This window comes from Ictidomys tridecemlineatus, chromosome 11, assembly GCF_052094955.1.
Source record: "Ictidomys tridecemlineatus isolate mIctTri1 chromosome 11, mIctTri1.hap1, whole genome shotgun sequence".
Classification (NCBI taxonomy): Eukaryota; Metazoa; Chordata; class Mammalia; order Rodentia; family Sciuridae; genus Ictidomys; species Ictidomys tridecemlineatus.
In genome coordinates this window covers 67299631-67311689 of record NC_135487.1, presented here as the reverse complement: position 1 = coordinate 67311689, position 12059 = coordinate 67299631, and the positions used below count along the sequence as shown (strand labels likewise).

At 35.0% G+C, this 12059-nt stretch overlaps 1 protein-coding gene across 11 annotated transcripts in view; it reads left to right on the top strand.

The window, feature by feature from the left end:
- Positions 1 to 12059, top strand: part of Ttll7 (tubulin tyrosine ligase like 7) — a 145251-nt gene that overhangs the window by 68869 nt on the left and 64323 nt on the right. For all 11 annotated transcript variants that reach the window (XR_013427870.1, XM_078026604.1, XM_021732259.3 and 8 more), the window contains 2 exons: positions 2267 to 2483; positions 6386 to 6550. Coding sequence is in view for 10 of the 11 variants with exons in the window: in XM_078026604.1 (XP_077882730.1) it covers positions 2267 to 2483; positions 6386 to 6550 (382 nt within the window). In the remaining variant the exon portion in view is untranslated. The remainder of the gene's footprint in view (positions 1 to 2266; positions 2484 to 6385; positions 6551 to 12059) is intronic.

Here is a 12059-nt window from a genome sequence, read left to right as displayed (position 1 = left end):
CTCAGTTGCTAAATGCATATATATTTGTACTTATTATGTATTCTTGATGCATTGGTATTTTTTATCATTGCATAATGTCATTTTTTACCTCTTGTAGTAATTTTTGTCTTAAAGTGTCTTTTATCTTATACTAGTATAGATCTCCAGATTGTTGTTTACATATAATATCTTTTCACTTTCAGCCTATTCAGACCTTTGACTACAAAGGGAGCTTTTTTTTTTTTTTTTTTTGCCAATAGCGTATAGTTAGATCATATTTTTAAAAAATCCATTCTTCCAAGCCCTGTCTTTCATTAGAGAGCTAATCTACTTATATTTAATGTAATTACTGAAAAAGAGTTATTTCCTTTTGCTATTTTGTTCTTTATTTTGTATATGTCTTATTATATAGTTTTTATTCCTAAATTTCTCCACCGTACTCTCTTTTGTGTAAATAGATGTTTTTTATAAACTTAAATTCCCTTGTAATTTCTTTTACTATAAGTTTTAGAGTTATTGTTTAATGCAATTAACAATAATTTATAATAATCTAGTATTCTGTGTCCATCAGCATAGATTTATAACTGTTTTTTTTTAATGCAGTTGTCTTTTAAATCATTAAAATAATGAAGAATTACAAACCCAAACTACATTGTTAGTAACTTTCATACTTATTTGTGTTGCCACCTTTCTGGTATTCTTTGGCAATTTATTTATTATAAAGTAGATATGAATCTCTTTGAATTTATTCTCCTTGGAGTTAAATAAGATTCTTGGATGCATAGATACATGCTTTCCATCCAACTGGGACGTTTTCTGCCATAATTTCTTTAAATCTTCTTTTTGATTTTTTCTGTTTATTTTTCTTTATTTGTTTTTTATGTTTCTTGTTCCACAGACTACATTATTTCAACTGGCCTATCTTCAAGTTTGCTGATTCTTTTTATGCTTTCCCCAGTACACTATTTAGTGACTTTTTCATTTCAGTTACTTTACTTTTTAACTCCCAAATTTATATTGGTTCTTTTTTTACAACAATTTTTTAATGCTCTGTTTAATGAGACTTTTTTTCATGATTTTCTCCAATTATTTTATATAGTTTCCGTTAGATCTTTGAAACAAATTTTAAATAGTGATTTAAATAGTTGTTTATCTAGTAAAGCCAACATCTAGGCTTTATTTATTTATTTCACTGCATATGGGTTATATTTTGTTTCTTATTTGCATAGTTCATAATTTTTGATTGAATATTATAATGTAGCAACCATGGAAATCAGACTCTTCCCCCTTGTGTTGTTTGTTGTTGTTGCTTTGTTGTAGCAGTTTTTTGTTTATTGACCTCTTGGAACTGATTTTGTGAATTCTGTATTTTTTGTTGTGTGTGGTCACTGAAGTTCCTTATCTGTTAGCTCATTTCTTAGCTGGAAATTTGACAGAGATACCATCAAACACTTAGACCCAAACAAACAGCTTGGGAAAACATGGCTGTCTTTGCAGATGTATGCTGTGTTTGTTGGGTGCTCCTTTACCACTTCACTTTAGCCTTTAGTGCCAACTTGCCTGATGGTTAGTCTGAGATGAGAATGTGTGGTCTTTTCAGATATTTACTGAGCACACATAACCTGCTCCTGAGCATGACCATTGCCCTCTAGTCTCACTGGAGAAAGGACTTCTCAAAGTCCCAAAGGTTTTCATTCCCAAGCATTTTCACCTAGTCTTTTTTAAGAAGTCTGTTGTTTGTTCCAAGTATTATTTGTTGCAGTAGGCAACAGACATTTACCCTTAAATATTTTCAACAATTGTACCTCAAGGGGCACCTCAGCTCTGGTAGAACTCTGAGTTACATAAGATAAATGGAAAGCCTTGAGTTCTTCCAGGGAAACACAGACAGGTAAAATAAACAACTGCAGGAATAAGGTCCATTCGGCACATTCCAGAATTGGTACTTATGCTAGGAATATAGGCTATTATTTAAGGCCACTGCTCAGCTGGGATTACATGGTGGGACCAGAGCAGGTTAAAATGCCACAAAACTTTTTTTTTTTAATAGATTTAGCTGTTTTTTTCTTGATTAAGTGGCCTCTGGATGTTGTAGGCTTTTGATAAGTTTCTGGAGCTCTAAAATGTTGATTCTGACAGTTTTTAAAAAACTATTTCTTGCTTTTGTGGAGGGATAGGTTTTTGGAGTTTCCTTTTTCATTATTTTCCTCCTGAGTATGTAGATGACTTTCTGAACATTTTGTTTCCATATCACATTATTCATTTTGGTGTTTCTCTTTAAACTTAGGATTTCTTTGATACGAAATGGTGACAAACTTCCATCTCAGGATCATTTAATTGTTCAAGAATACATTGAAAAGCCTTTTCTAATGGAAGGTTACAAGTTTGATTTACGAATTTATATTCTGGTAACATCATGTGATCCACTAAAAATATTTCTCTACCATGATGGACTTGTGCGAATGGGAACAGAAAAGTATATTCCACCTAATGAGTCCAATTTGGTAAGTGGTACCAGAGAGAATTTTTGGTTTCATGTATTTGTTTAATATATACTTACTGAAGTATCTATTACATATTTAAGATTGTATGAATCAAAATTGCTCATCTTAGGCTTTTATGATCTAGAAGAATCATATGCCCAAACAAGACTGCTTCTAATTTTTGTTAGCACAACAAAAAAAGTAGGATTGTAAATTTACACTGATGAAATGTGAATTTAAGATATAATTTAGCAGTTTGTGTGCTTTTTAATGTTTATTAATCGGAACATTTTGTAGATGCTTTTTCATTAAGATTTCTTTTATGCAGCCATAACATATTCATGAAAGTCATACTGTAACATCATGGAAACCATCAACTGTAATTTGCAATTTATGAAAGCCAGGTTGTAATTTCTTATCTATACATAAAATTTTAGTTACCTTCTAATTCTATTTTTGGATCTACTATTCATAATAAAAATTGCAATTAATTATTGTTTTTTTGTTTTGTCAAAAGCCTGATTATTGTTCCCTTCTAGTATTATGCACATAATTATCCCCAACAAGAGAGATCATACTTCAAAATGGAATAGTGGCTGCTCATAAATTTTGCTGTTCAATACACTGAAAATATGTAAACCTTGGCAAAGGAAGAACAAGGGAGCTGTCAAAAGTTTTATAGGAAAGGCCATTAAAAGAAAGAAACATCTCATTAAAGGTCATAAGGAGTGGAGATAGCCAATCACCAAGAAATGTTTGAAATCCACTATGTTGTAGGCATTGTGCTGGCTTTGGAAAAAGAATGACCAGGACAGATACAGTGCTTGACTTCTCAGAAGCAACACTCTAGTGGGGAGGCAGAAAATAAAATAAGCAAATATAATTACTGATGGTAAGTGTGATGGTCTAAGAAACTGAGGGTGCTGTGGTAGTGCATAGCAGTGGCACCTGACCCAGTTTAGGATAAAGATTTAGAGAAGTAGTTTGTTTGTAAATTGAAGTCTGCATAATGGGGAGCTTATTCAGGTTTGGATGCAGTGAGGTGTGGGGTTGGCTGGTGCCAGACAAATGAACAGATCAGAGGTAAAAGAGAGGGTGGTATGTCTGGAGAAAGCAGAAAATTCAGTCTGGCTAAAGTACAGATGAAGTTGGAGAGTTTGGCACAGCAGATCTTTCAAGACTTTGTAGTCCATGGTTGTGGTTTGGTGTGGGTATGAAGTGTCCCCCCAAAGCTCCTATGTTATTGCAATAATGTTCAGAGGTCCAGCCTAGCTTGAAGGTACTGACTGGGTGGTAACTGTAGGCAGGTGAGGTGTTACTGGAGGGAGGTGGCTCACTGGGGTATGCCCTGGGAGGGTTCCTCTTCCTTGCAGGCCCCTTTCCCTGTCCTTCTCTCTGCCTCCTGGCTGCCAGGAATGGATCAGTGCTCCTCATCACCCTCTCCCCACGAGGCACTGTCTTACTTGGGTCCAGAGCAATGGACTCAGACGGCAGTGGACTAAACCTCTGAACTATGAGCCAAAATAAACTTCTTCACCTCCTCTAAGTTGTTCTTGTCAGGTATTTTGGTCACAATGACACAAAACATGACATACCATGTCTAGGATTTTGGAATTTGATTTAAAATGGAAGGGAGCATTGTGATATTTTAAACTAAGGAAAGAAAGGGCGAGATTTGTGTTTTAAAAAGGTCACATAGTCTGCAATGTGTGGGGGATGTGATTGGGGTGCAGATGGGTAGCAAAGATTAGAGGAAGGGAGACAAGAGACTGAGCTTTAGTTTGATCACAAATGAGAAGGGGAATGACTTAAGCTGAAAATAACAGCATTGAGGCTGGACAGAGAATATGAAATAAGTCTTGAGATTTATTTACGATAACATGGATAAAACTGATATAATATGATGGCAGGTTGAATTTGTGGAATTGAGAGTAAGGGAGAGGAAAATCAAGAATTAAACTCAAGATCTTTGGCATGGGCAAGGGGGTGAATGGAACATTATTCACTGTGACAGGGATTTATCAAAGGTTTTGTGGAAAGTTTCTGTGTTCCTTTGAAATGTTTATGTGACCTCCAAGTGGATCTGTTCTGTAGGCATTTGGATATATTGTATGGGCTTTTGAAGTTCAGAAGAGAGGTCTGGACTGCAAGTGAATTTGGCACATGCCAGTTCATAGATTATAATTAAAATAATTGGAATTGGTAAAAATGGATTATCAATTATGTGAGGCAGTAGTGGTTTTTTTTTGGTAGTATTGGAAAGAAGCCTTGGAAGCTCTTTTTTGGGTGCTTCTTTTTTTAACAAATGCTTTATTATTACATGTTAGGGTTGTGTGTCTACAATTTGCTCGAGAATACTGGATTAAGAAATTATAATGAGTGAAGGGAAATGTGACCTCTGATGTCTCATTTTGCCAAGTGCTCTGGAATCACAAAAGCTCCTGGCTTTGGTTTTTCATAGAACAAGGATGTTTTTCTATTTAGATGTCATTGTTAATTATCATACAAAATCTATAATTTAATGACTGAATTCCTAGAATGAGGTATGAAAACTAAAAAAGTAAAATATGAAATTTTATGCAAACTGAGACTACAGTTATGTAAAAGGTCAGTTTAAGATAAAAGATTGGGGGGGGGGGGAGAAACCAAACAGCGTTTTCACTGGTTGTTTTGGGTAGCAGGCTGCTGCATTCTCTTTTCCTATTTCCAACTTTTAAAACAGTGAACATGTATTGTATAATGAACTGTGTATTTCTATGAAACTTAAATATTTAAAAACTAAATATAAAAAGATTTTTTTTGTGTGTGTGTGTGATTTGGCTTTCAAAGTAATCTTTTTTTTTAATTTATTTTTTTTATTGTTGGTTGTTCAAAACATTACATAGTTCTAGATATATCATATTTCACACTTTGATTCAAGTGAGTTATGAACTCCCATTTTTACCCCGTATATAAAAAGATTTTAAGGCAAGAATGTCAGTTGTGTTGACATATAAGAAACATTCATTTTTTTTTTAATAATTGTAGTGGTTAGCCAGTCCTTGAAAAGCTCTGATATACAGTTCATTGTTTTTGCACTGTTATATTCACAAACAGGGTAAGGTGGGATCATATCATTTTCACCCTTTGCAAGTTGCAAGGTAGACCAAGGAATGTTTATTGCTAGCTTGATAAAACCATTAATTTGGTATTAATTGATCATTGTATGAGACATTTTAAATTTTGGCTTATTTTTTTTAAGTTTATTTAAGGAGAATATTGTCAACAAACTTAAGAACATAAAGAGACTAAAATGTAAGAGCCCCAGCGTGGAGCACAGTACATTTCCTGTTAATCATTCAGACACGCACAGCATCATGTGGTTCTGTCTGCCAGCTCTGAGTGCTCTGCCCTGTTGATGAGTTATAGTGACCTCCCGCTTCAGTAAAGGAGCCCTGAGGTTGTGTCTGGTAGTCCTGTCTCTTGATTTATGCTACTTGTCTGAGCTTTTGTTTTTTACTTTTCTTTGAAAAGGCATAAAATGCTTTTGCAGAAAATTCCTTTCCTCAAATTAGGGTGAAAATGTTAAGGACCCAAAATATTAAAAACAAAGTAATGAAAACAAATTGGGAACATTTTGCTGCTTAGCAACATTTTGCTGCTTAGCAATTAATTATTTTTTATGTACTTATTCCTTTGATACTTCTTTATGATAGATACTGTTGTGAATCCTATATAAGGTGATTTTGTAGGTGATTACATTCTTAATCCTTTGAAGGGAAATAGGCCATTCCATTTCAATTGAAAATTATCCAAATAATAAGACGATTGGCAATCTGTATAGTTTAAAACCATTTTTAATAATTGAATGCCTTCTTTTCTGTGAAAATATACAGTTGCAGAGTCTCCTAGGTGGTTATGACTTTGGTTCTTACTCCTTGCAGACCCAGTTATACATGCATCTGACAAACTACTCTGTGAACAAGCATAATGAACGTTTTGAACGGGATGAAACTGAAAACAAAGGCAGCAAACGTTCCATCAAATGGTTTACAGAATTCCTACAAGACAATCAACACGACGTTGCTAAGTTTTGGAGTGATATTTCAGTAAGATTGTCTCATTCAATTGTAACCACCTTTTCTCAGCATTAACTTAAAACACCATGAAGCACTTAAAATAAAGAACAGATTACTTCAGATTGTGCAGATAAAGAGCATTTTCATGAAGGAAGTGGACCTGGTGATGGACCTTGACAAGTAGGACTTTAAAAACTGCTAGAGAGAGGAATTCTAGGTGAAGACGAAACATAGGTAAAGGCTTGGAGGTCTGAGAGTAGTGATAGGCGGTGTAGGTTGTCATGTAAGGTATGTGGGATATCTGGGAGACTTACTGCTGAAAAGATATGTGGGGCCAAATTTTAGGTCTGAAAAGTGAGGCGTAGCTTGGTCAGCGGTGGAGATTTATTCAGTTTTTTTGGAAGAGAGCAATATAACCAAAACCAATGCACTTAAAAGACATGTCTAACACTAGGTGTAGTATGGATTAAAGGAAAGATCCAGAGTAGGCAGGGAGGGCACTTGGGAGTCTCTAAAAGTAGTTGAAGTGAAAAAAATGGTCTGAATTGAACCTCAGTAAAAGAGATGACAGTGAGGTAAATATTGGGGTGAACTGAGTATCTATGGTGGAGATGATTGGAGTCCCTTCTGAAGTTTTCGGGAAGATTTGTAGGAAGAATGTGTGTTGCATTATCTGAAATAGACTGAGAAGGAATTAATTTTAAGAAGATGTAGAACCTCTTTTTGAAGATGAAAGAAAAGAGTTTTATTCACTTATTCATTTGTTCATACATGGAATAAGTCTGTCTTTGGTTGATAACTTGAAAACTTAAAAGTCACAGCTTAGATGGTCACACAAAAATTGTTAATAGAAGGCAGTATCATGAGTACAACAGAGGCATGCGTTCCGTACCATGGAGATGTGGAAGACCACCACACCTGGTAGCTGCAAGTGATGCAGACAGAAGGCAGAACTTCCTGGAGACACGGACACCTGAGCAAAGGTTTTTAAAGTGCATGAGGCTATGATGATAAGTTCCACTTCGGATATGGTGATGTTGAAGTGCTGTCTTAGGTAGAACGTCAAGGAGACAGTGAAAAGTGTGTGTTTGGGGTACAACTGAATTAAAGCCGTGGCAGTGGTGAAATTCTAAATGGTGAAGATATAAAAGAAAAGGAAATGGATGTAAAGATAATCTTGGTGAAACAGATCCCTTATCAGTCCTGACAGAAGTATAAAAATGATATTTATAGTTACAGTATGTCTGCTCAAAGTCTCCGTATAATTAAGACCATATAACTCATCTGAGGTTTCTTCTTAGAATGATCAAATAATACATCTGTCATGGAAGATGGTCATGAAAGTTCAGAGTTGGTTGGACTTGGTTCTAGTTAAAAGGATCAGAGAGAAAAATATCGCCTTACTTTTCTGATACCTAAGGGCCTGTAAATCCAAGGTCCTTAGGTACTAGACAAGTAAGGTGTGAAGTGATCTGAACAGAAGAAAGGCAGGGTGTGGTGTGCTGGGAACAGCAGCAATGTGAAGATAGTAAGAGGTCCAAAGTGGGTACAGGCTACTCAGCCTGAGCCTGTTGGTGCCACATGATACTCTAGGCTCAGCATTACTCATCTGCTAATTTGTTAGTAGAAGGCATAATGATTTAGCTATATTGGAAATGAATTCAAGAATTTATTAAAAAATGTTGTCATCTGGATGTGGTCTGTTACCTAAAAATTTGTTAACTTTCAACTATATTTCCTGAGAGACTAAATACACTAAATAAGAAATTTGATTATAAAAATGTGCAGTTATTGGTTTAATTTATCAAGGCCAGTTTTGTGGAAATTCCAAAAATTGTTGTCTACTATCATAGTGGGTCGGAAGCATCCAGGTGGTGAAATTGATTTTCTTAGAGAGTACCTCACTGATGGAAGGTCATACGTAATGACCTCTGGATGATTAATTGAATGAGCCATTAGATGACTAGCTCAGTGATATCAAGAAAGTTTTACAGACCCTCTGGCATCCCCCCCCCTTTTTTTATCAAAGTTTTAACTGCCATGTGGGTTTGATTCTTTGAGGAGGTATTTGTGAAATCATGGGACCTGCTGGACTGCTTTAGGAATGTATAGGAAGAATCAGCCAGAGAGAGATGAGTATTGTTATCCTTGCAGACATGGGTTTTAGGTGGTACTTTTTCTAGACAATTGAATTAGAAGATACATAAGGAAGAGGTCATGGAAATTGACTTTTCCGTTATTACCTCAAGTGTAATTTTTAGAAGTGACCCCAAAATGGCCAATGTAGGCCTGTTGAACTCTGACATATTTCATGATCTTGTCTGTAAGTGGGTAAATTTTGTATCATTTTTGGCTGCTACTTAGAATGTTATATCAATAACCTGTAAATAACCAGTTAAGTCATAATATTTTTGCCAAAGATGTATGATTATGTACATAATTGTTGGCATACATATAATTATTTGAAAATATGCCTTATTAAGAATAGGTATGCTTTATATAGATATCTGTTTAAGGTGAATCAATGGTATAATATAAAAATAGAATTACAGGGAAAGGTAGAGAAAACTATTATGCAGTACATTTTTATCTGAATGCCTTAATTTACAAATTCCGTGAATTAAGGCTTTTTTAAAAAATAGATTTTTTTATGATTTTATTTATTTTTATGTGGTGCTGAGGATCGAACTCAGTGCATCACCTTTGCTAGGCAAGTTCTCTACCACTGAGCTAAAGCCAGCCCCTAAGGCTTTTTTTTTTTAACAACCGATTTTTTAGATGCTTTTTAAAAAAAGTAACCATCTGTATATGAAAACTAACATTGATGAATACCTTCTGTGAAAATCAGAGCTCAGAGCTGTGTGTTTTTTGTGCTGGTCAAAAATGAGTAAGAAACCAGTATTAAATCAAGCCACATGTATATATATACACAGTGGACTATTACTCAGCCACAAAGAAGATGAAATTATGGCATTTGCCAGTAAAGGGATGGAATTGGAGACTATCATGCTAAGTGAAATAATCCACTCTCAAAAAACCAAAGGTTGATTGTTCTTTCTGATATGTGGATGCTAACATACAATATGGAAGGGAGAGCAAAGAATAAACGTTCACTGGATTAGAGGAAGGGGAATGAAAGGAGTAGAGGGGGGTGGGAATAGGAAAGAAAGTAGAATGAATTGGACATAACTTTCCTGTGTTCATATGTGAATACATGAAACTCCACATCATGTATGATGGCAAAATGGGATCCTAATTAGAATTAATTATACTCCAGGCATGTATAATATGTCAAAATACACTCTACTGTAATGTAGATCTAAAAAGAACCAATAAAAATAATTAAAAAGAAAGGCTACAGAGATTAAAAAATGAGTATAAGCACTCATAAAATCATCTCTACTGTGTGTTTTTTATACAAATATGCTTAATATACAAATCATATACAAAATAAGGTCACTATTGGAGATTCCCTCAAATAGTGGTGGAATTTCATTTGCATTTGGTTATATCACTCTGAACTGTCACATCTACTTGCAGCTTTGCCTTTACCACTTTAAAGTATTGTTTTCTGTGAAGCGAAAACATAAGATTTTTAATTCAAGGTCTTGTTACATAAGCCATTACCCTAGCCTGTGTTGTTTCACAGAGATACTTATTGGCTAAATTTTAACTTTCTCCTACTCTTTAGAGGTTTCAGTGATATCTCCAAAGATTTACGTGACATGGCTTTAGTCTCTTATATGCCATGGTTTATGGTGAATTTATTATCTTAACAAAACTTCCTGAGAACATCTTTATGTCATCTCTCATACTTATCCCCAAGTATGAGCTGTACTATGGTTGTGAGTAACTATGAGGTTAATGTATATATAACGACTATAATAAATATCGCTCCCACTAGGAAGTAGAATACTTGCATCAGACCTGATGTGAGATGGAATTCAAGAGAAATGATGGATTGGCAATAACAGTAATAGTAGTTAAGTAGCTAACAGTTATTGAAGGTTTACTCTATGCTAGGCACTATGTTAAGAGTTTTGTGTGGAATCTCATTCTGTCCTTAGGTCAGTCTCTTTCAGTTTGCATTTAGGAAAAATGAGACTCAGTGTTTAAGCAACTTGATTGAGGCTGCACAGATAAGAAGTAGCAAAGCCAAAGCCAGGAGTAAATCCAGAAGTCTGACCTAGAAATGTGTTTCTCAGCTGCCTTCCTGTACTGCCTGTACTTGCAGAGAAAGTGATAAAAAGCCAATGTTACACAAAAAAATTAGTCAGACAGGTAGATTTCCATAATCCATTGCTTTTTCTCAAACATCAGTGAAATTCATTTGGAAAAATAAGAGGTCCAAAATAGTCAAAGCCTTCCTTACTGAGAAAAGTAAAGCAGGAGGCATCCATCACAATCTCAGACCTTAAATTATACTACAGAGTTATAGTAACAAAAACAGCATGGTATTGGCATCAAAACAGGCATGAAGACCAGAATAGATGACACAGAGACAAAGCCACAAAAACACAGTTAATTCATACTAGACAAAGGCACCAAAAAATAAACCCTGGAGAAAGAAAGCCTCTTTAACAAAGGTTCTGGGAAAACTGAAAATCCATATGTAGCTATATGAAATTTAACCCTCATCTCTCACCCTGTACACAACTCAACTCAAAGTGGATCAAAGATGTAGGAATTAGACCAGAATCTGTGCACATACTAGAAGAAGATGTATGCCTAACACTCCAACACATTGGCTTAGGAACTGACTTCCTTAACAAGACCCCTAAAGTGCAAGAAGTAAAATCAATAATCAGCAAATGGAATGGCATCAAACTACAAAGCTTCTTCACAGCAAAGGAAACAATCAAGAACGTGAAGAGAGAGCCCATAGATGGGAGAAAATCTTTGCTACTTGCATCTCAGATAAAGCATTCATTTCCATGATGTATGAAGAATTAAAAAAAAAAACTTAACATCAAAGAAACAAAATAACCCAAACAATAAATGGCAAAGGGACTAAACAGACACTTCTCAAAAGAAGAAATATGAATGATCAACAAATATTTGAAAAAACATTCAACATCTCTAGCAATTAGAGAAATGCAAATTAAAAAGTACACTGAGCTTTCATCTCATTCCAGTCAGAATGGCAATTAAAAAGAATACAAGTAACAATAAATGTTGGTGAGGATGTGGGGAAAAAAAGGTACACTCAGACATTGCTGATGGGATTGCAAATTGGTGAGGTTGCAACCACTCTGGAAAGCTGTATGGAGATTCCTTAAGAAACTAGGAATGGAATCAGCATTTGAACTGGTTATCCCACTCCTCAGTATATATCCAAGGGACTTAAAATTAGCATACTACAGTGATACAGCCACATCCATGTTTATTTATAGCAACTCAGCTCACTATAGCTAAGCTATGGAACCAACCTGTGTGCCCATTATTAGGTGACTGATAAGGAAAACGTGGTTTATATACACAATGGAATATTTCTCAATCTTAAAGAAGAATGACTTTCTTATTGACTTTATGACATTTG